Source organism: Rutidosis leptorrhynchoides, chromosome 5 (assembly GCF_046630445.1).
Source record: "Rutidosis leptorrhynchoides isolate AG116_Rl617_1_P2 chromosome 5, CSIRO_AGI_Rlap_v1, whole genome shotgun sequence".
NCBI classification, from domain to species: Eukaryota; Viridiplantae; Streptophyta; class Magnoliopsida; order Asterales; family Asteraceae; genus Rutidosis; species Rutidosis leptorrhynchoides.
The window spans coordinates 405,231,466-405,256,831 of NC_092337.1; the positions used below are offsets into that span (position 1 = coordinate 405,231,466).

Below are 25,366 nucleotides of genomic sequence, written 5' to 3' on the forward strand. Positions count from 1 at the left end.
TTGGGGATGGATGATTGGTTGATTCATTCTGGTGACACTGCTTTCGGAGCTTAGGTGAAACTCCATATCGGAATAGCTGTCGAAATCCGAGGAATTCGAACTGGTTGAGGGATTCATCTCGTACGATCAGATGAAGGATTTTTGATAAGAAATAGATTATAGGATGTAGATTAGTACCCTGCAATACATAATTTACATATGCATATATAATACTAAAATCTCATAAGTTACTGATGAATCTACGGAAGCTGTTAGGTAAAGTCTATAGTAACAGATACGCTAAGATATGAATTTTTTCTATACACTATCGATGTACTAACTGCAGTAAGACGTGTCTAGACTAAAAATGATAAGTAGGTAATTTTATAAGGATGATAAGCAGATGATTTCCGACTAGAAATGATAAGCAAAACTTTTGACATGCAGTCACGGTCGAAGTCCAGACTCACTAATGCATCTATACAACTATCAGTTAGACACACTAATGCAAGACCTGGTTCGCTAAGACCACCTCTCTGATACCAACTTTCATGACCCGTCCTAATCCATCTGGACGAATACATTACATTTGGTTACATTGCGAGGTACTTGACCTCTATATGATACATTTTACAAATATTGCATTCGTTTTTAAAAGACAAACTTTCATTACATCGACAGTTGACAGCATGCATACCATTTCATAATATATCCAACTATAATTGACTTAGTAATAATCTTGATGAACTCAACGACTCGAATGCAACGTCTTTTGAAATATGTCATGAATGGCTCCAAGTAATATCTCTAATATGAGCAAATGCACAGCGGAAGATTTATTTAATACCTGAGAATAAATATGCTTTAAAGTGTCAACCAAAAGGTTGGTGAGTTCATTAGTTTATCATAAATAATCATTTCAGATAGTATAATAGACCACAAGATACTCATATTTCGAAAACAATCTGTGCAGTTTGCTCACTGCTGGAAAATCATTCATACGATATATAAATACATGGTAATCGACCTTAACAAGATGCATATAGAATATCCCCCGCATACCGGCATTTCGCACGGTCATGCAAAAGCATACAAACAGGCCACTCTTTTATATATGATGGTTTTGTACACCTCACAAACAGATCATATCTTTTAAAGCTGGCAGTTGTATACCTATTTTGAAGTACTAAAGCACTTCAAATTCTCTAACTGGGGCTTGTGAGTGCCCATAGATCTATCTTTAGGATTCGCGTCAATTAGGAGCTCGATTTCCTAATTCTTAGATTACCAGACTATAAAGGGGTGATATCCAATGTACTCGTAACTCAATCGTAGAATGTTTTTAAGTACTTGTGTCTATTTCGTAAAACAGTTATAAAAGTAGCGCATGTATTCTCAGTCCCAAAAATATATATTGCAAAAGCATTTAAAAAGGGAGCAAATGAAACTCACAATAGTGTATTTTGTAGTAAAAATACATATGACGACATTGAACAATGCAGGGTTGGCCTTGGATTCACGAACCTATATCATTTGTATATATATTAAACTTATAATCATAATTGAACAATTTATATATTTTTTGATTATGTATAAAGATTAATACTCTTATATAAAATTTTATTATTATATATAATATGTTATAACACTTATTTGATATGTAATTACATTATATCAATATAAATAATATTATTTTAGTTGAAACATGATTTTATGTAATATTAATATACTTAGATAATAACTATGTTTTTATATAATTTCTTTTGTTTGCAAAATAGTTATGATGATAATACTAACAAAGATAATAATAGTTATAATTCTAATAATGATAATAATAATAATAATAATAATAATAATAATAATAATAATAATAATAATAATAATAATAATAATAATAATAATAATAATAATAATAATAATAATAATAATAATAATAATAATAATAATAATAATAATAATAATAATAATGATAGTTTTAATAATAAAGGCAATATTGTGATAAATGATAATTTTAATACAGATGGTAATTTTAATACTAATAATAATAAGAATGATAATAATTATAGTAATAATACTTATAATAATAATAATATCTTTTTAAGAACATGATTTAATTATAGATTTACTTATTCTCATGATTGTATTTATAATATATATAATTATAATTCTTATAATAATTTTTATCATAATACTAATAATAATACTTAGTATTGATAATAACATAACTTATAATGTAATCATGATATTAATAATGAATAATATAAAGATAACAATAATAGTAATAATATTAATAATAATGGGAGTTATACCTCAAAAGAAAAGGGTTTTAAAAAAATGGCATCAGTCGGGCTCGAACCCGCGACCTCTCGATATCCAACAACAACCTTAACCATTACTTCACTCCAGTTTTTCTGAAATTAATAGCACCCTGAATATATACAATCGATTAAATAACTGCTTCCTGCTGCTAGCCTGCTACTAACCCAATTAGGGTTCGGCCCAACATACAATATGGATTTCACTACAGCCCACTTTTAATTTAATTGATCCAAGATCTAGGTTCGTTTCTCTTCCTGGTAAATCTCGAAGCAGGCCAAAAAAAATCGACAACCCTAAAAAGAAAGTTTCGGTGCTTTATTTTTTTTATGACTTTACACCTAATTCGCACTAACAATTTCATCACTCTCTTTATATAATAATCGCTGTGTTTTTCATAATAATCATTGCCACTCATCTTTAACTAATAGAAACAAAGAAGGCAGTTGCAGACTAGATCAAGAGAACAACAAAAAAAAAATATCGACAAGCAAGAGCTGGATGGAATTAGAAAAGGAAAACACAGCAGGTACCAAGATCGTTTCATTATTGTTCATCTTCTTCTTCGATCTATAATATCTATTAAATGAATTTTATAGTTTGTTGAATGTTTGTAAAGGTTGAAGAAACAGAAATATTCAGCAGTAAATGTTGCTGTTTTCGAGCAGTTATTGGAAACAGGAAATAGTAAAATAGCTGCAGTAGTTTGAATCATGGTTCATGGTGTTGAATCATGGTTCGTGGTGTTGATCGATCATAAGAGAAAAACATAATGATAGAAGCAGTTAGCATATCATACGAGAATCAGTAGCACAATAGTGATGATAGATTGTTGACAGGAACGATAATAGCTTTCAAGGTTCACGAAACACAAGAAAAAAAATTAAAAAGAGAGAGACGATATGAGAGATATGAGAAGGTGATGGTCTTGTGGTGGAAGAGTTGATGATGGGTTCATGAAGAGGAGAGGGAGATAGATATAGAGAGAGTAATGGCGAGGTGGTTGAACATTTGGTGTTGCAGGTGGGATGATGGTGTGGTGGTTTAATGTAACGGTTGTTTCAAGGTGTTGTTCTTTGTGGATTTGAGAAGAAGAAAAAGAAGATTCGGTTTGTGGTGGTTCAAGTGGTAGTTTATTCGAGCTGCAGTGGGTTAAATGGGCTAATTTGGTAATCGAAAACAAGGATAGCAGTAGCATCTCTGTTGACTTCCAATGTGATTGTAGGTGGTTGATGTGGTCGTTCCCGGACAGCAGTTGAAACAGACATACACGTAGCAGCAATGGTAATGGAAATATTGGTTGTTTTTGGTTGATGGCTTGTTTAGACAGAAGGCAAAAAGAAAGAATGGTAGCAGTAATCAAATGATGAAAATAGTTTAAGGTATTTTGATAGTGGTGAAAGAAGGTGTTTGTTCATGGGTGGTTTATTGTGGGTCTTCGATTCTTAAATAGAAACGTAACCAGACCCATATGTAACCGTGAACTGTAGCCGATGACGAATGATGGTGGGTTTAATAGAGGTGATGAAGATGGGTTTCAATGGTGAAGTTGGTTCATAGGTGTCTCCCATAGTTGTTGTAGTTGTAATGGTGATGGTGTACGGTAGTTCAAAACAGAACTCGAAGAAGGAGGTCATTGAGTAGCAAAAATTAACAAGTTAGTTGTTTTGTGGAGATGGTGTCCATATAAACATATGTATATATAATATATGCAGTTTACATATATGCATATGTTAATATGTAAGTCAACATAAAAACAGTACCCTATATTGAATAATCACCTATTTTTGTGTAAGACCCAAATATTTATTGTACATAATGTATTTATGGTGTACGATGCGTGTATGAAGTGTACGAAGCATGTACGTGTTGCTTGCTCGAACGTCGAAGAAAACTAGACGTTGTCTGAAGTGATAAGGTGTGTACGTATCTTTTCAACCCCAAATAAAGTTTGAGTTGATGTTTCAAAGCCTTACCATTGGAAAGAAAATCTTATTACGTTTCCAACGATATTTAATTCATCGAAAATGGAGCTACGGTCAAAAAGTTATGGCCAAAACAATTTACTGAAAATTGACCTGAAGGTTGGAGCGACGCTCCACCTTATGGAGCGGCGCTTCGATCTCGTCTGATGCAATTTTTAGCTTTTTTAAAAGGTTTAAATGAGGGGTACTTTGCTCTTTTCACTAGGGATCGGTTTGGGGTCATCAAAACTGATCCATTGATCATTGTGGATCACATTTCACCCACACAAACACTCTCTTCAAACCCTAGTGAGAGAAACCCACTTTTAGTGTAAGAGAGCTTGATTTGGAGAAGGAGTTAGATTCTCACCAAATCTCGGGTTTTAAAGTTGTTCTACTCGTCAACGGCATCATTTTGGTGGTATTGGTAAGTTCAAACTCCGAATTACATTTGTTAGATTTGATATTCAAGTTAGGGTTTGAGTTTGATTTGTAGTGAAACCCTCTTAGATGATGAAATGGGTTTATGGTGACTAGTTATTCTTGTCACTTGGCGGGTTTTGGGTTAGTTGACGATTTGGCCTTGATTAGGCTTTAATCTTGAGTTTAATCACTAGGTTTAGTGATTATGGAAGTGTTGGAACCACTTTAGGTGAATTTGGGTTGACTAATTTTGACTAGAGTCAAAATTAGGGTTTGGTGATGATTATGACCCAATTGTCGATTTAATAAGGTATATAAACTTAAAATGGATTAAATTGAAGCATAGAACCGAGTTAAATATGTTTTGGGGTCAAAACTTGCTAATGGCGTGATATTGACTTTTTATGGGTCAAATTAGGGTTTAAGTGTCATTTTGGGCAAGATAGGTGTTTAACACCTATGATTGGGTTTAATTGGCGTATTAGGACCATTCTCACTTGTGTTAGTGATTATTGATTAGTTTGGGCGTGATTTGTGCTTGGAAGTGCATTTGGGTCGAAATTGCACAAGTAGTCAATTTGGGTTGATTTGTATATCCACCCTAATTGTGTTACTTGTTATGTGATAAATGGAATAGGTACATTTCATCGGCGATTGCGGATTATTCGGTGGCATTCTTCAAGGCGACAAGGTGAGTGTTAATATCCTATGTGCATATGTATGTGTAGGATGGGTACGGGTCGGGTGAAGTGGTTCTTAGTTATAGAACTCACTTCACATATAGGCGGATTTGATGGACTTGTGTATAGGCCCAATTAGCATGGATGTGCGTTTTGGTTGACCACCTTTGGCGAGGTACACGTTTTGTGTGTACATTATCACACGTGGTTATGAATTGGATAACCCCAATGGCGAAGGGTTGATATTGAATTGTGATGTGTTTATTTTATGAATGGATATGTGTTGTCCAAGTTAGTGATATATGTTTTATACGCTAACGGCTTTATGAATGGATATGTGTTGTCCAAGTTAGTGATATATGTGTTGTACGCTAACGGTTTTATGAATGGATATGTGTTGTCCAAGTTAGTGATATATGCGTTGTACGCTAACGGTTTCATGAACGGATATGTGTTGTCCAAGGGTTAGTGATATATGTGTTGTACACTAACGGTTGTTATGAACACCGATGGGAAATTTGAGTACCATTCCTTTGTACGATTGGTTAACCTTGGGCGGTTTTACTCTCTGTTATATATATATTAATGTATTGTTATGATGTAGCTAACCCTCCGGGTGTAGCTTATTGGCGTTGTTCACATCGTCGTTGGTGACTTACTTTATGGTTGTTGTTACTAGCTTGTTGCTTAGTGATTATACGGTATGCTTAGCTTAGCTTGCCTTTATACTTGGATGCTCTGGTATGCGGTATTTGATTATTTGTGTGGCGTGTCCATTTTATGCATATATATGTATGTAGTATATTCTCACTCACTAAGCGTTAGCTTATCCTCTCGTTGTTTACAATTTTTTATAGATTTGCTTGGATGAGATGGCTCGGGTAAGCGTGGGAACTAGTGGCTCGCGTAGTTGCTTTAGAAGGCTTGCTTTTGGACTAATTATGATTGGGTAGCGTATCCCCAATCGCCATGCTCGGCTCTTATTTTGTGTTTAAAATTGTGGGGTTAAAACTTGTATTTTGTACTTAAAGGGTAATTTGGGTCGATGTGGGCCTCGCTTCATAAAACTTATCTTATTAATGGAACGTGTTAGTTTTACATATATGAATGTGTTGTGAAAAGCGTTTTGCCCAAATACGTCGAGAAGTGGTCAAACATTTTCATGTTTTTGACTTTTTGGGACAGCAGCCTGTCCAGGCCTTTTTGCGCGCCGCGCAGAAGGTTGGCGCGCCGCGCCAATAGCTGTGCAACAAAATAATTTTTTTTTTGTGATACTTTAAGCGGGTTCGAACGTGGTTTGGTTTGGGTTGTTACAAGTGGTATCAGAGCATGGTCTAAGGGATTTAGGTGACTTGAGATAGGTGCCTAGACTTAGACTTTTGTATGTGCTTAATTTGTTGCGGGACTTGTAGGATTACGGGTCGGAATGGGTTATAGTTAGTGCCTCGTTGTAAGTGGACTAACGTTTATATTAGTAATGCGGATATTATTAATATATTATTGTGTTGTGATAATAATTCTCGCGTGTTTTTATCGCGTAGAATTTTGTTTGTGTTTGCTAATATCATCGAGCGAGGCGATCGTTGAACTAACAAGTTGATACGGTGTGCATGCGTAATAAGGACTTGCAAACCCTATTACGGGTGCAAATCGTGTCTAACAAGTGATGTACAATGAGTGTTTAGCAAGATGGGGCGGTGTTGTGCGTGTGGTTTATACGTTCGTGATCTAATCGTTTGCATTTGTTAGAATGAAAACGGAAGATGGATACGGAACGAGTGAGCCTATTCACGAAGGGAAGGATGAGTTAACGTTAAAGATTAAGGCCGTGTTTGAACAATATGTCTCAGTTTTTACCGGCAGAGTTAGGGAAGTAACCAAGGAGTTGGTCGAAGGACAAATGACGGAAATGGTCCGAGACCAAGTGACTAAAGTTGTAAAGGAAGAGTTTGAAAAGAGGTTTCCCAAACCTCGAGGTAGTGATGATGAAGATGTACTTGCAAGGTTAGGATTACATGGTGCTCATGGTAAGAGGGCACGAAGTACGCCTGAAGGCGTCGGGAATGTGAAGAAGAAGAAGGGTAAGAAGGGTTACAAGCTTACGTGATTTAAGTGTGGGGAACGGGGTCATTTGGCACAAGATTGTACGGTGGTGCCTTTAGGCTCAATCAAGTGTTTCATTTTCCAGATGGAGGGACACCGGAAGTTAGAGTGTTCCGAATCGCATGACGATCGGGTTAGGAGGTTACAGCGCGAATACATGATGGGAAGTGGAGCACGGAAGCCCAACAGCGCTACATCAGGTACTTTTAGTAGGAAATTATATGTTGTTCGTTTGTAATAACATGCGGTATGTGCGTAAGTCTTAGTTAAACTTTATTCTCCGTTGGAGATAATTCGTAGCGAGCGGGCGGTTTACGTTTATGGTTCCGGTTTGCTCTCAGTAGAGTGTATAAGTGGTGTGTTGTGCCTTGACCCTATGGTGCGAATCCTTGGGTGCTTAGGCATTTTGGTTGGTATCGGGTCGTTAAGCTCGTTCGAGTGAGACCCTTAAGGTCTCAATTGTGTTGTGCATGTTATTGATATGGGTAACGTTCCTAATGAAAGTACCCTATGGTGACCTTGGATTATCGGGCGAAGGGCGTAAGACTTGGTGCAACCAAGCATCCCTTAGTATTTGGGAAAGGTTTCTACCAAACTATGGACATGGGTTTTGGTGTTCGGTAGTTAAGCGCGTGTTCGCTTTCGCGTAGAAGTTGATGAACGATGAGGTTCGTCGGGTGGATTGAAATTCTTGAAATCGAGTGTTGATCTCGATGTATGTTGGTAAAGGAGTCTACGTGACGCGACATTAGGTGCCTTTTTATACCTACTAGCGTGGTGTTCGACTCCGATTGTGTTGCGGTTACATTGTACTTAGGGTACCGAAGTGAAACCCTTAGGTACATGAGTGATCGGGTGAAATTCGACAAACTAAAGCAGTTGGACGATTGCGAGTGTATAGTTCGTGTAATTTGTGGTACACTTTTTGTTCGAAGTGTTTAAGGATAGGTTAGGATCCTTGGTATGCTCAAAGTTGAAGGAAGACATGGTGATGGGCCGTGTGAACCCAATTGTTGGTAAAGTCTACCTTTGGTAGCATTGTACGATTGTACGAGTTGTGATATTGGAACGTAGTTCCAAGTGGGGGAGTTACACTCCTGCACGAGGAGGTTTTGGTGTGAGATTTTGGATGATGCTTTTGGTAGATCCGAAAATTTGGTCGAGACCTAGTTTTGGTCGATTCGTGGTAGAGTACAATTTCGGTTAAATTGTACTTATGATTTTGGACTTGTAAATTATCACCGAGGTGGTAAGATGGTAAATCTCGTTGAGAGATAATTGACGTGTTTGGCGAGCAAGGGGAAATCCCTCGGTTAAGGGAAGTGTGTGAGTCGGTTTCTCTTTTAGAGAATTATTGTTTGGTACGTATGTTTGATATAGGTGGTTCTTGCTCGATTGTGTGAATGGTTAGTGGCATCCGTTAGGATTCACTATGGTGTAGCAGAGCGCGATGTTACGCTACTCGTCATTCGAGGCCAAAAGGGCGTTGATTGATGAAGCATGACCTTCGGGGTCCGCTGACTTCATCATGGGATCGTTGATTGGTGAAGCATGACCTTCGGGGTCCGCTGACTTCATCATGAGATCGTTGATTGGTGAAGCATGACCTTCGGGGTCCGCTGACTTCATCATGGGTGTAGTGTTATATCGGTGAAGCATGACCGTTGACGGGGTCCGCTGACTTCATCCGGTGTTGAGATTTGGGAAGTGGGTCGCGTGTAGTTTTCTGCCAGCCTTCATGTTGTTGGATGTGCGATCTATTGGTTGTTTTATACGTCAATGGTGGGGTCGTAAGGACCATGTTGAGTGAACTAACGGTGGTTTTATACGCCGATGGTGGGGTCTTGAGGACCATGTCGTGGGATTAGTGAGGTGATAGCCGTGTTTCGCTCACATGTTGTTACGGGTGTAACAATAGTCGATTTTTGTGCACCGTGGGTTTAGCGTTGCGATAGTCATTTTGGACGTTATCGGTCTTAGCCGTTGCTTATGATGTTAGGTTAGTGGCGTATTAGTTGTATTGCGCGCTACAAAGGATGTTTAGTGGTAAGTGTAATCCGTAAGGATTTTTGTGGTTCGATCTTCAACGTTCGGATTGTTGACTTTAGGTTGAGACTTGGTCACTTTTAGCATTGCCCTTGGTAAAGGTACGCTAAGGAATTGATATCTCGGTACGAGATTGGTTGAGTTTCTCCTGATATGGGGAAAAGAGCAGGTTTTAGTGCTCGGATGGTGATTTTGTTAAATCGCTGGTGACGATTTAGTTGTTAAAGGCGATTCATTGGGAAGAATTGCCTAAGAAAGTCGGATTGGAACATATGTTGAGGACCTTTGAGTGTAGGTCCGGATGGTTAAGTGACAGGATCACGAGGACGTGATCGAGTTTAAGTGGGGGAGAGTTGTAAGACCCAAATATTTATTGTACATAATGTATTTATGGTGTACGATACGTGTATGAAGTGTACGAAGCATGTACGTGTTGCTTGCTCGAACGTCGAAGAAAAATGGACGTTGTCTGAAGTGGAAAGGTATGTACGTATCTTTTCAACCCCAAATAAAGTTTGAGTTGATGTTTCAAAGCCTTACCATTGGAAAGAAAATATTATTACGTTTCTAACGATATTTGATTCATCGAAAATGGAGCTACGGTCAAAAAGTTATGGCCAAAACAAGTTACTGAAAACTGACCTGAAGGTTGGAGCGGCGCTCCACCTTATGGAGCGGTGCTCCAATCCTGTCTAATGCAATTTTCAGCTTTTTTAAAAGGTTTTAATGAGGGGTACTTTGGTCTTTTCACTAGGGGTCGGTTTGGGGTCATCAAAACTGATCCATTGATCTTTGTGGATCACATTTCACCCACACAAACACTCTCTTCAAACCCTAGTGAGAGAAATCCACTTTTAGTGAGAGAGAGCTTGATTTGGAGAAGAAGAAGTTGGATTCTCACCAAAGCTCGGGTTTTAAAGTTGTTCTACTCGTCAACGTCATCATTTTGGTGGTTTTGGTAAGTTCAAACTCCGAATTACATTTGTTAGATTTGATATTCAAGTTAGGGTTTGAGTTTGATTTGTAGTGAAACCCTCTTAGATGATGAAATGGGTTTATGGTGACTAGTTATTCTTGTCACTTGGCGGGTTTTGGGTTGGTTGATGATTTGGCCTTGATTAGGCTTTAATCTTGAGTTTAATCACTAGGTTTAGTGATTATGAAAGTGTTGGAACCACTTTAGGTGAATTTGGGTTGACTAATTTTGACTAGAGTCAAAATTAGGGTTTGGTGATGATTATGACCCAATTGTCGATTTAATAAGGTTTATAAACTTAAAATGGATTAAGTTGAAGCATAGAACCGAGTTAAATATGTTTTGGTGTCAAAACTTGCTAATGGCGTGATATTGACTTCTTATGGGTCAAATTAGGGTTTAAGTGTCATTTTTGGGCAAGATAGGTGTTTGACACCTATGATTGGGTTTAATTGGCGTATTAGGACCATTCTCACTTGTGTTAGTGATTATTGATTAGTTTGGGCGCGATTTGTGCTTGAAAGTGCATCTGGGTCGAAATTGCACTAGTAATCAATTTGGGTTGATTTGTATATCTACCCTAATTGTGTTACTTGTTATGTGATAAATGGAATAGGTACATTCCATCGGCGATTGCGGATTATTCGGTGGCATTCTTCAAGGCGACACGGTGAGTGTTAATATCCTATGTGCATATGTATGTGTAGGATGGGTACGGGTCGGGTGAAGTGGTTCTCGGTTATAGAACTCACTTCACATATAGGCAGATTTGATGGACTTGTGTATAGGCCCAATTAGCATGGATGTGCGTTTTGGTTGACCACCTTTGGCGAGGTACACGTTTTGTGTGTACATTATCACACGTGGTTGTGAATTGGATAACCCCAATGGCGAAGGGTTGATATTGAATTGTGATGTATTTATTTTATGAATGGATACGTGTTATCCAAGTTAGTGATATATGTGTTGTACGCTAACGGCTTTATGAATGGATATGTGTTGTCCAAGTTAGTGATATATGTGTTGTACGCTAACGGTTTTATGAATGGATATGTGTTGTCCAAGTTAGTGATATATGCATTGTACTTGAACGGATATGTGTTGTCCAAGGGTTAGTGATATATGTGTTGTACACTAACGGTTGTTATGAACACCGATGGGAAATTCGAGTACCATTCCTTTGTACGATTGGTTAACCTTGGGCGGTTTTACGCTCTGTTATATATATATTAATGTATTGTTGTGATGTAGCTAACCCTCCAGGTGTAGCTTATTGGCGTTGTTCACATCGTCGTTGGTGACTTACTTTATGGTTGTTGTTACTAGCTTGTTGCTTAGTGATTATACGGTATGCTTAGCTTAGCTTGCCTTTATGCTTGGATGCTCTGGTATGCGGTATTTGATTATTTGTGTGGCGTGTCCATTTTATGCATATATATGTATGTAGTATATTCTCACTCACTAAGCGTTAGCTTACCCTCTCGTTGTTTACATTTTTTTATAGATTTGATTGGATGAGGTGGCTCGGGTAAGCGTGGGAACTAGTGGCTCGCGTAGTTGCTTTAGAAGGCTTGCTTTTGGACTAATTAGGATTGGGTAGCGTATCCCCAATCGCCATGCTCGGCTCTTATTTTGCATTTAAAATTGTGGGGTCGAAACTTGTATTTTGTACTTAAAGGGTAATTTGGGTCGATGTGGGTCCCGCTTCGTAAAACCTATCTTATTAATGGAACGTGTTACTTTTACATATATGAATGTGTTGTGAAAAGCGTTTTGCCCAAATACGTCGGGAAGTGGTCAAACATTTTCATGTTTTTGACTTTTTGGGACATCAGCCTGTCCAGGCCTTTTTGCGCGCCACGCAGAAGGTTGGCGCGCCGCGCCAATAGCTGTGCAACAAAATAAATTTTTTTTTTGTGATACTTTAAGCGGGTTCGAACGTGGTTTGGTTTGGGTTGTTACAAGTGGTATCAGAGCATGGTCTAAGGGATTTAGGTGACTTGAGATAGGTGCCTAGACTTAGACTTTTGTATGTGCTTAATTTGTTGCGGGACTTGTAGGATTACGGGTCGGAATGGGTTATAGTTAGTGCCTCATTGTAAGTGGACTAACGTTTATATTAGTTATGTGGATATTATTAATATATTATTGTGTTGTGATAATAATTCTCGCGTGTGTTTTTATCGCGTAGAATTTTGTTTGTGTTTGCTAATATCATCGAGCGAGGTGGTCGTTGTACTAACAAGTTGATACGGTGTGCATGCGTAATAAGGACTTGCAAACCCTATTACTGGTGCAAATCGTGTCTAACAAGTGATGTACGATAAGTGTTTAGCAAGATGGGGCGGTGTTGTGCGTGTGGTTTATACGTTCGTGATCTAATCGTTTGCATTCCTTAGAATGAAAACGGAAGATGGATACGGAACGAGTGAGCCTATTAACGAAGGGAATGATGAGTTAACGTTAAAGATTGAGGCCGTGTTTGAACAATATGTCTCAGTTTTCACCGGCAAAGTTAGGGAAGTAATCAAGGAGTTGGTCGAAGGACAAATGATGGAAATGGTCCGAGACCAAGTGACTAAAGTTGTAAAGGAAGAGTTTGAAAAGAGGTTTCCCAAACCTCGAGGTAGTGATGATGAAGATGTACTTGCAAGGTTAGGATTACATGGTGCTCATGGTAAGAGGGTACGAAGTACGCCTGAAGGCGTCGGGAATGTGAAGAAGAAGAGTAAGAAGGGTTACAAGCTTACGTGCTTTAAGTGTGGGGAACGGGGTCATTTGGCACAAGATTGTACGGTGGTGCCTTTAGGCTCAATCAAGTGTTTCATTTGCCAGATGGAGGGACACCGGAAGTTAGAGTGTTCCGAATCGCATGACGATCGGGTTAGGAGGTTAGAGCTCGAATACATGATGGGAAGTGGAGCAAGGAAGCCCCACAGCGCTACATCAGGTACTTTTAGTACGAAATTATATGTTGTTTATTTGTAATAACATGAAGTATGTGCGTAAGTCTTAGCTAAACTTTATTCTCCGTTGGAGATAATTCGTAGCGAGCGGGCGGTTTACGTTTATGGTTCCGATTTGCTCTCAGTAGAGTGTATAAGTGGTGTTTTGTGCCTTGACCCTATGGTGCGAATCCTTGGGTGCTTAGGCATTTTGGTTGGTATCGGGTCGTTAAGCTCGTTCGAGTGAGACCCTTAAGGTCTCAATTGTGTTGTGCATGTTATTGATATGGGTGACGTTCCTAATGAAAGTACCCTATGGTGACCTGGGATTGTCGGGCAAAGGGCGTAAGACTTGGTGCAACCAAGCATCCCTTAGTATTTAGGAAATGTTTCTACTAAACCATGGAAATGGGTTTTGGTGTTCGGTCGTTAAGCGCGTGTTCGCTTTCGCGTAGAAGTTGATGAACGATGAGGTTCGTCGGGTGGATTGAAATTCTTGAAATCGAGTGTGGATCTCGATGTATGTTGGTAAAGGAGTCTACGTGACGCGACATTAGGTGCCTTTTTATACCTACTAGCGTGGTGTTCGACTCCGATTGTGTTGCGGTTACATTGTACTTAGGGTACCGAAGTGAAACCCTTAGGTACATGAGTGATCGGGTGAAATTCGACAAACTAAAGCAGTTGGACGATTTCGAGTGTATAGTTCGTGTAATTTGTGGTACACTTTTTGTTCGAAGTGTTTAAGGATAGGTTAGGATCCTTGGTATGCTCAAAGTTGAAGCAAGACATGGTGATGGGCCGTGTGAACCCAATTGTTGGTAAAGTCTACCTTTGGTAGCATTGTACGATTGTACGAGTTGTGATATTGGAACGTAGTTCCAAGTGGGGGAGTTACACTCCTGCACGAGGAGGTTTTGGGGTGAGATTTCGGATGATGCTTTTGGTTGATCCGGAAATTTGGTCGAGACCTAGTTTTGGTCGATTCGTGGTAGAGTACAATTTCGGTTAAATTGTACATATGATTTTGGACTTGTAAATTATCACCGAGGTGGTAAGATGGTAAATCTCGTTGAGATATAATTGACGTGTTTGGCGAGCAAGGGGAAATCCCTCGGTTAAGGGAAGTGTGTGAGTCGGTTTCTCTTTTGGAGAATTATTGTTTGGTACGTATGTTTGATAGAGGTGGTTCTTGCTCGATTGTGTGAATGGTTAGTGGTATCCGTTAGGATTCACTATGGCGTAGCAGAGCGCGATGTTACGCTACTCGTCGTTCGAGGCTAAAAGGGCGTTGATTGATGAAGCGTGACCTTCGGGGTCCGCTGACTTCATCATGGGATCGTTGATTGGTGGAGCATGACCTTCGGGGTCCGCTGACTTCATCATGAGATCGTTGATTGGTGAAGCATGACCTTCGGGGTCGCTGACTTCATCATGGGTGTAGTGTTATATCGGTGAAGCATGACCGTTGAGGGGGTCCGCTGACTTCATCTGGTGTTGAGATTTGGGATGTGGGTCGCGTGTAGTTTTCTGCCAGCCTTCGTGTTGTTGGATGTGCGATCTATTGGTTGTTTTATACGCCAATGGTGGGGTCGTAAGGACCACGTTGTGTGAACTAACGGTGGTTTTATACGCCGATGGTGGGGTCGTGAGGACCATGTCGTGGGATTAGTGAGGTGATAGCCATGTTTCGCTCACATGTTGTTACGGGTGTAACAATAGTCGATTTTTGTGCACCGTGGGTTTAGCGTTGCGATAGTCGTTTTGGACGCTATCGGTCTTAGTCGTTGCTTATGATGTTAGGTTAGTGGCGTATTGGTTGTATTGCGCGCTACAAAGGATGTTTAGTGGTAAGTGTAATCCGTAAGGATTTTTGTGGTTCGATCTTCAACGTTGGGATTGTTGACTTTAGGTTGAAACTTGGTCGCTTTTAGCGTTGCCCTTGGTAAAGGTACGCTAAGGAATTTATATCTCGGTATGAGATTGGTTGAGTTTCTCCCGATATGGGGAAAAGAGCAGGTTTTAGTGCTCGGATGGTGATTTTGTTAAATCGCGGGTGACGATTTAGTTGTTAAAGGCGTTCATTGGGAAGGATTGCCTAAGAAAGTCGGATTGGAACATATGTTGAGGAACTTTGAGTGTTGGTCCGGATGGTTAAGTGACGAGGATCACGAGGACGTGATCGATTTTAAGTGGGGGAGAGTTGTAAGACTCAAATATTTATTGTACATAATGTATTTATGGTGTACGATGCGTGTATGAAGTGTACGAAGCATGTACGTGTTGCTTGCTCGAACGTCGAAGAAAACTGAACGTTGTCTGAAGTGGCAAGGTGTGTACGTATCTTTTCAACCCCAAATAAAGTTTGAGTTGATGTTTCAAAGCCTTACCATTGGAAAGAAAATCTTATTACGTTTCAAACGATATTTGATTCATCGAAAACAGAGCTACGGTCAAAAAGTTATGGCCAAAACAAGTTACTGAAAACTGACCTGATGGTTGGAGCGGCGCTCCGATCCCGTCTGATGCAATTTTCAGCTTTTTTAAAGGTTTAAATGAGGGGTACTTTGGTCTTTTCACTAGAGGTCGGTTTGGGGTCATCAAAACTGATCCATTGATCATTGTGGATCACATTTCACCAACACAAACACTCTCTTCAAACACTAGTGAGAGAAACCCACTTTTAGTGAGAGAGAGAGCTTGATTTGGAGAAGAAGGAGTTGGATTCTCACCAAAGCTCGGGTTTTAAAGTTGTTCTACTCGTCAACGGCATCATTTTGGTGGTATTGGTAAGTTCAAACTCCGAATTACATTTGTTAGATTTGATATTCAAGTTAGGGTTTGAGTTTGATTTGTAGTGAAACCCTCTTAGATGATGAAATGGGTTTATGGTGACTAGTTATTCTTGTCACTTGGCGGGTTTTGGGTTGGTTGACGATTTGGCCTTGATTAGGCTTTAATCTTGAGTTTAATCACTAGGTTTAGTGATTATGGAAGTGTTGGAACCACTTTAGGTGAATTTGGGTTGACTAATTGTGACTAGAGTCAAAATTAGGGTTTGGTGATGATTATGACCCAATTGTCGATTTAATAAGGTTTATAAACTTAAAATGGATTAAGTTGAAGCATAGAACCGAGTTAAATATGTTTTGGTGTCAAAACTTGCTAATGGCATGATATTGACTTCTTATGGGTCAAATTAGGGTTTACGTGTCATTTTGGGCAAGATAGGTGTTTAACACCTATGATTGGGTTTAATTGGCGTATTAGGACCATTCTCACTTGTGTTAGTGATTATTGATTAGTTTGGACGCGATTTGTGCTTGGAAGTGCATTTGGGTCGAAATTGCACTAGTAATCAATTTGGGTTGATTTGTATATCCACCCTAATTGTGTTACTTGTTATGTGATAAATGGAATAGGTACATTCCATCGGCGATTACGGATTATTCGGTGGCATTCTTCAAGGCGACAAGGTGAGTGTTAATATCCTATGTGCATATGTATGTGTAGGATGGGAACGGGTCAGGTGAAGTGGTTCTCGGTTATAGAACTCACTTCACATATAGGCGGATTTGATGGACTTGTGTATAGGCCCAATTAGCACGGATGTGCGTTTTGGTTGACCACCTTTGGCGAGGTACACGTTTTGTGTGTACATTATCACACGTGGTTGTGAATTGGATAACCCCAATGGCGAAGGGTTGATATTGAATTGTGATGTATTTATTTTATGAATGGATATGTGTTGTCCAAGTTAGTGATATATGTGTTGTACGCTAACGGCTTTATGAATGGATATGTGTTGTCCAAGTTAGTGATATATGTGTTGTACGCTAACGATTTTATGAATGGATATGTGTTGTCCAAGTTAGTGATATATGCGTTGTACGCTAACGGTTTCATGAACGGATATGTGTTGTCCAAGGGTTAGTGATATATGTGTTGTACACTAACGGTTGTTATGAACACCGATGGGAAATTCGAGTACCATTCCTTTGTACGATTGGTTAACCTTGGGCGGTTTTACGCTCTGTTATATATATATATATTAATGTATTGTTGTGATGTAACTAACCCTCCGGGTGTAGCTTATTAGCGTTGTTCAAATCGTCGTTGGTGACTTACTTTATGGTTGTTGTTACTAGCTTGTTGCTTAGTGATTATACGGTATGCTTAGCTTAGCTTGCCTTTATGCTTGGATGCTCTGGTATGCGGTATTTGATTATTTGTGTGGCGTGTCCATTTTATGCATATATATGTATGTAGTATATTCTCACTCACTAAGCGTTAGCTTACCCTCTCGTTGTTTACATTTTTTTATAGATTTGCTTGGATGAGGTGGCTCGGGTAAGCGTGGGAACTAGTGGCTCGCGTAGTTGCTTTAGAAGGCTTGCTTTTGGACTAATTAGGATTGGGTAGCGTATCCCCAATCGCCATGCTCGGCTCTTATTTTGTGTTTAAAATTGTGGGGTCGAAACTTGTATTTTGTACGTAAAGGGTAATTTGGGTCGATGTGGGCCCCGCTTCGTAAAACTTATCTTATTAATGGAACGTGTTAGTTTTACATATATGAATGTGTTGTAAAAAGCGTTTTGCCCAAATACGTCGGGAAGTGGTCAAACATTTTCATGTTTTTGACTTTTTGGGACAGCAGCCTGTCCAGGCCTTTTTGCGCGCCGCGCAGAAGGTTGGCGCGCCACGCCAATAGCTGTGCAACAAAATAAATATTTTTTTGTGATACTTTAAGCGGGTTCGAACGTGGTTTGGTTTGGGTTGTTACATTTTGTATGTGTATAACTAGCGAACACGGAAAGAAAAGAGATTTCAAATTCCACTTTTTCTTTTTAAAAGGAGATAGCTACATCTTTGATTAATTTCTTAACATTAGACCAGCTGTAAAGTAGTGGAGCGTTCAATATATAAATAAAGAAAACACGTGGATGAAAGGAATCAAAAACCGTAAATTTAATTCATATATTTCATCCGTGAAAATTGATTGGCAAATATCCTACCGACAGTTTTATTAAGGATAGTATTTCGTGCCCCGTTGCTCAAACAGTAACGGATAAAAATATTTAATAAAAAAAATCCCATAATTTTAACTTGTTTAATATCAATGGAATGACAAGCGAGTGCTACGAGCGTTTATTAAATGAAATATATATATATATATATATATATATATATATATATATATATATATATATATATATATATATATATATATATATATATATATATAGATTTATAGTAATATCACGTATTATTCTATTTACACAAATGAATTAAATTATATAAGTTTCTATTTCATATTTATATATGTATTTATTTACAGATAGTGGTTCGTGAATCGTCGGGAATAGTCGAAGGTCAAATGAATGTATGAAACAGTTCAAAATTTTTGAGACTCAACATTACAGTATTTGCTTATCGTGTCGAAATCATATAAAGATCAAGTTTAAATTTGGTCGAAAATTTCCGGGTCGTCACATTGACGACCTTTCGGACCGACTTACTACCTGCATACTTTTCATATCGACTTTTACCGTATATTCACTGTGAGTTATAGCTCCCTTTTTACTTTAACTATTTTTGGGACTGAGAATACATGCGCTTTTTATGTTTTACATACTAGACACGAGTACTTAAACTTTATATATGTGTGGGTGATATAACGGCACAAAGATTCCCCTTAGCTCGGTAACATTTAGTCATTGGTTTATGAATCGGTGAACGCGAATCTTAGATATGGATCCATAAAGTTTGACATCCCCACTCGGGCTAGTAGCGCTAGCATTCAACGGGTGTTTAATACTTCGTAAACAGACGCACTCGCCAAGTGTACTTTTAGGGGGTAATATTACGTTAAGTTAGTTACCGGGTGCCCACGGATAAGCATATACTTTTCATACTGTTTTGAATACGAAATCTCGTGGTCTACATTACATTACTGATTACAAACAAACTATAGCTCACCAACATTCGTGTTGACCTTTAAGCGTGTATTTCTCAGGTGCTTAGACATTGTTGCTTCCTCTGTTAGACTTGCTGTCTTGGTGTTATAGACTTGCTGTTACAGACTCGCTGTGTTAGACTTCCGCTGCATTACTTAGAGATGTCTCAATCATAGAACTTTTATTTTGCATTCGCAACTTATGTTATTTTGAATAATGGCCTTGTAACGACCTTTGTGTCACATTATCTTTTGTAAAACGTTATTTTTTCATGAAATGAAAACTTGTTTAAAAATAGCATGTAGTATTTTACCATGTAATGGACCTGTTGTTGACGATTCGTACATGATGGTTTTGTACGAGGCATCACACTTTGTATGTCAAAAACACTGGTGATGTGTTTATTGCTCTGCTTATGTATGTGGATGACATTATCATCATTGACAATAACAATCTTGAAATTGAAAAGGTAAAACTGCTTTTGAAAACCAAGTTCCTTATTAAAGATCTAGGGAAACTTAAATATTTTCTTGGAAGTGAAGTCTTAAACAATGAGAATGGAATTTGTATTTCTCAAAGAAAATATTGCCTTGAACTTCTTGATGAATATGCTCTGCTAGGTTGTAAACCTTCTAACACTCCCATTGAACCAAATCTTAATGTCTCATGTGAACCAAGTGAAAAAGACCCCTTATTATTCAACATAACTGAGTACCAAAAACTGGTTGGAAAACTGATCTATATGACCCTTACCAAACCTGATATATCATTTTATGTGCAAGTTCTTAGCCAATTCATGCATGCACCTCTACAGTCTCATTTTAATCTTGTTTTAAGAGTTCTTAGATACCTAAAAGGCTCTCCTGGTAGAGGTGTGCAATTTGTTAAAAGTGATGCTTTTACTCTAAATGCCTTTTGTGATGCTGGTTATGGTAAATGTAAGGTGGATAGGAAATCTGTTACTGGTTACTTGGTATACTTTTGTGGGTCTTTAATCTCTTGAAAAAGTAAAAAACAAGCTACCACTGCCAGGTCCTCAACGTAGGCTGAATGTAGGGCCATGGCAAGTACAGCTTGTGAAATTGTATGGGTCAAGAATTTACTACAAGAACTTGGTGTTAATGTTGACCTACCAGTTGACTTATTCTGTGATAACAACTCAGCCATCCAATTGGCTGCTAATCCTGTTTTTCATGATAGAATCAAACATTTTGAAATTGATGTGCACTATATCATACAAAAGGTTTCAAGTGGGTTAATTAAAACTGTCAAAGTAATCTGAAAGTCAACTGGCAGACATTCTAACCAAAGGTCTTAGTGTGACCCAACATGATTTTTTGACTAGCAAACTTGGTCTTTATGACTTATACCAAAAATGAGTTTTGGGGGGGGGGGGGGGGGGGGGGGGGGGATGTTAAAATTAATGCATTAATGAATTATCAAACTCCTTTTTGGTTTATCTTGATCTCATTTGTGGTTTGTTCTAATTTGTTTGTGTAGGTTACATTTTCCGTTAAAAGGACTTCCTGTGCAAAGTTCCAGAACATGTGCTGCCAAGATATTAAAGCTAAGGGACTGGTTCTGTCATTTGATATTTCCTCAAGGTTGATGTTGTTTCTTTTGTCAATATTTAAGTGTTGGTGTGGGCTAGGGTTGCAGACATCACAAACGCTCCTCTCTTTTTGTTCTCTGCTATTCGATCATAAACCCTAATTTTGGTTCATTATGTTTGGTTGATTTCAACCAATCTTGTTATCAATTGTGTCCTTGAATACTCTGTAATTTTAGCACCTGTTAGTTTTATCTCCAGTTTATGAGATAAAACCATTTGATTCGATTGTATTGTGTCAAGTGATAATTTGATTATTCATATTAAAGTTCTGATGGTGTTCTTGTTGATTGTTGCTCTCAATTTAACAAATATTATATGACACAAATCAAAATATCTAAAATTAAAATTAAAAAAAAAAAGACTTTGAAAAGTTAAAATGACAATTATTGTGAAACGGAAGGAGTAAAAATTTAGGTTAGCATGTATACCCGCAAATTGTTTAAACACGTTCACGGATTCATGAATCAATTTTATCAGACTCTACCATGAATATTTGTTTTTTCATATCATAAATATTAATTGTTAATTTAAAGAAATGATAATAGTGATAAGATTTAATACTTAAATGATTAATAACAATACTAATATGGAAATGAATCGTGACATAAAAGAAGCCGAATTTAATATACAAGTTATTACTCGCTGTAACCCGTTTTATCTCGTTTATTACTACTGATTAATTAATATACAAAAATTATAACTTTATAATTAGTTAAAATGCAAAATTATACATAACACAGATTCATAGATTGATGCAGTAGATTAATCGCTTTTACTATTTGTGGTTTTTGAACTCATTAATTCCAGTTTCTAGCACTAAGAAAGTCAACTCATATGATTCGTCAAATGATAAATTTAAAACTGAAACACGTACTGTTGAAGTAACATGCGGAAAGTGAGAATGTGATGATAGTAATCAGAACAGGTGTGAAAGAAATGCAAAAATTGTCAAAAGGACAGTATAGCCGAAATATTTGACCTGCTTTTTGGCCCTGAATAATTTCATGCCAATGGTATATATATAAATCTACCATAAAATAATTATTTATTTATGTATACAATAAAATAATCATTAAATTATAGTTCAACTGGTACTAGCATGTCTCTCTTAACGAGAAGTCAGGAGTTCGACTCTACTGAGCTGCAACATTGTACTCAATGTTATCCTTAATCTGAAGTATCCACCTAGGTTGCCTTTCGCTTAATGCGGGGAGCAGTAGTTGAGGGTGGGTTATGCAACTACAGGAGATGAACGCGTGATCGTCTTTCGCTTAATGCGGGGGCAGTAGTTGGGGGCAGGTTATGCAACTATAAGAGATGAACACGTGGGTGGTTTAGTCCCCTCGGGTGATCCCAAACTGATGTCAAAAAAAAAAAAAATTACGAAAGTACAGAGTATTATTGAACTTTCATCAAATAAATATACAAATATTATATATCATATTCTGATAGGTCCGGAGGGGGAACAAAGTGATCGACCCTTCAGAGTTCAGAACTTTCGGGAGGCCCAAATTATTTACATATACATGCATAATCGGAGATTTAAGAAATATGAAAATTAGAAAAACACAACTGAAGCAGCGAAGACAAAACATAATAGGCCCAATAACAACAATTAAAAGCCATAGAAAAAAATCAAAGACCACTAACATTCTAGCAAGACCGAAAGGATTTTTTTTATTAAATAATTTATATTATTCGTTAAAGTTTAAGGACAATTTTTTTCAAATTCTCGGGACCGGATACATATTCGAACACGCTATATATTTATTAGATCAATAGTTATAAGGATGAACGTTGTGAGGTTATCACTATGATGTGAAAATGTTGGGATAAAGAGTATTATTAAGAGAAATGTTATGAAAAAGTATTGTGAAAATTGTGGGAGGTGTTTTTTTTTTTTTTTTTTTTTTTTTGAAATAGCGAGAGATATTATAGAAACTTGGTGAGGAGATACCAAAAGTTGTGGGTGATGTCCTGATTTAAAAAATGTGACTAGAAAGTAAAAAACAGTAATACTTCGTACTATTTAGTTGAAAAAAGCATGTTATGTTCTCCGTTGAAACATGCTCTATGCGCAACCCCTACAACTTTGCCCAACGACGCCCCAAAACGGGTGTTTTGGAGTCATTAGCTTCCACGAAGGCAACAACGATCCTAAACGGTTGCGTAACTAATGATCTAATATTTAGTAGTATAATCAAAACTGTGTACCCTTCCTTGTAGCCTAGTGGTACGCATAATACTTTATGTATTGAATGAGAATGTGAGGTCTTAAGTTCGAGTCTTTTTCTTAAAAATATATAGGGTATTTACCCGATTATGGATTGCTTCGGAAAGGTTTTAATGACCCGTATTTTAGGAACCACGCCTGCCTCCCGGGATGGTTTAAGGATCACTCCTTGTAATGCGGTTCGGATTACCGTCCGAAAGCACGTAGGTGCATAAAAAATGATCAGGTGAGTAAAATATATCAGGTGAGTAATTTCTATTTCCGTCAGTAATTTCAAATGCTTCTGTTTCAAAAAGAATATAAACAAAACACTAATAAAAATGGACCATATATGTTCATTTATCTTTAATCTTTCTTTTTAATTTATTTTTATTTTTAGAAAGGAAAAAAAAAAAGAATAGAGCATTTTAAAATTTGGATGTGTCTTTGTTGTCATTCTAATTTTCTTGAGAGTTGATTCGTACACCACCTTGTTTTTGTCATATACCACCAAAATAATTATTTGGACATTTCTACCCTTCTTTTGAGAAGTTATGAGGAGTTGGTGGTGAATAAAATGAAGGATAAAAATGTTTAAATTATTGTTTTGATGGCGTATGCCAAAAATAAGGTGGTGTACGGATCATCTCCTAATTTTCTATCGATGGTTTTAATTTATCGGATGTCCCGGACAAAATATAGAATAAAAATAAATAAATTTATCTTTACATTTATAATCAAACGTTATGAATGATTTGATTGAAAATGGACCACTTGATCAGATCCGATTTAATATCTGCAAAATGATTCGGATCACCTTTTTTTTTCTTCAATAATAAGTATGTGACAATATGCGTTGTTGACGAAAGTGATGAAATTCTAGCTAGCTGCTAGGCTGACTGATTGACTGACCACTTTAATAAAGCACATGGGACTACTACCTCTTCACCCACGCTCAACGCATGCATGGGCAGATTGATGTTTGTATTTTTATTTTTATTTTTGTATTTTTTATTTATTTCTGTTATTTTTTCAAAATACACATATACGGAGTATAAATTTTAAAAAATAAACTATACGAAGATTATGTAGGACATCATTAAATTTAAAATAAAATTTCATATTTTTTGAAATTTATTGGTTATAAGAAAGTAAAAGATCATTTAAATTTTTTTTACAAAGTCTCAATCAAGTTGTATAGAAATTTATTTAATGTTAATCATAGAATCACCACGTCAACAAACCTGAACAAAGCAAAAGAAAAAGAAAAAGAAAAACGAATAAGCTAGCGGAAAATACCGGCTACCACAAACCATCGATTTTATAAATTAAACCTAATTAACTAGAGCAATTATAAATCCATTTTAATTTTTTATTAACCACTATGTTTATGGATTAACAAGTTGTATGGTATAACTTATTAATCCGTAATAGATAAATTTAGTAGATTTATCAAAATTGAAATGGATTTATCCCCTTCCAATTAAATAATTTATATTTTATTTTTAGCAACGCACTATTATATTCCTACAAGACTGTAATTAGCCATCATTATCAAGATCCACAATTATATGATCTTGATCGAGTTACTGTCTTGTCAATCTACAAGCATCACATCACAATTTGGTTTATTTTAAAGAGATTTTTTAACGACAAAAAGAAAATGAGGTACTTTAGATCGGTTATTATATATCGACTTATTATATTTATTCTCAACTCCCAATTTTTAATAATATAATGTTCACGATTAAATTACACGAAATTCTAAAATATTAAGGATCGGGTTCCAGTAATGCGATTCGGGTTTCCTCCCGAACGCGTGTGTGTGTAAATGAAGAGTGTCGTTGAAATAAATGATACACTGATGCAAAACTTGCCGTTCAAAAAAATATACCAAAAAAATAAGAGTTTTATCATATTTTTTAACGCCAAAAAGCTAAAGCAGTGACTACTTAAGATTCAATTCAAAAGGCCCAACTAAATTTCGCAAGCCTTTTTCATTGTTAATCAACTAAGTAGAGCCTGAGGCCCCTGTGAATCCGTAAATTCGAGGAGCATGCCGCAACAAAATGATGGTCCCCTATGCATTTCATATCACGATAATTCCATAGATGAAATTGTTGCACACATAGTAGTACGTAAGATATATTGGC

General features: G+C 37.2%; 1 protein-coding gene across 1 annotated transcript; it reads left to right on the top strand.

The window, feature by feature from the left end:
* Positions 1–19,804: 19,804 nt before the first annotated feature.
* On the top strand, positions 19,805–20,392 carry LOC139849905 (uncharacterized mitochondrial protein AtMg00810-like). Its single transcript, XM_071839520.1, has one exon. The coding sequence runs from the start codon at positions 19,805–19,807 to the stop codon at positions 20,390–20,392; it is 588 nt and encodes a 195-aa protein (XP_071695621.1).
* The last annotated feature ends 4,974 nt before the right edge of the window (positions 20,393–25,366 follow it).

Coding starts and splice junctions, on each gene's coding strand:
- LOC139849905 (XM_071839520.1), top strand. CDS start 19,805: ATGTATGTGGATGACATTATCATCATTGACAATAACAATCTTGAAATT.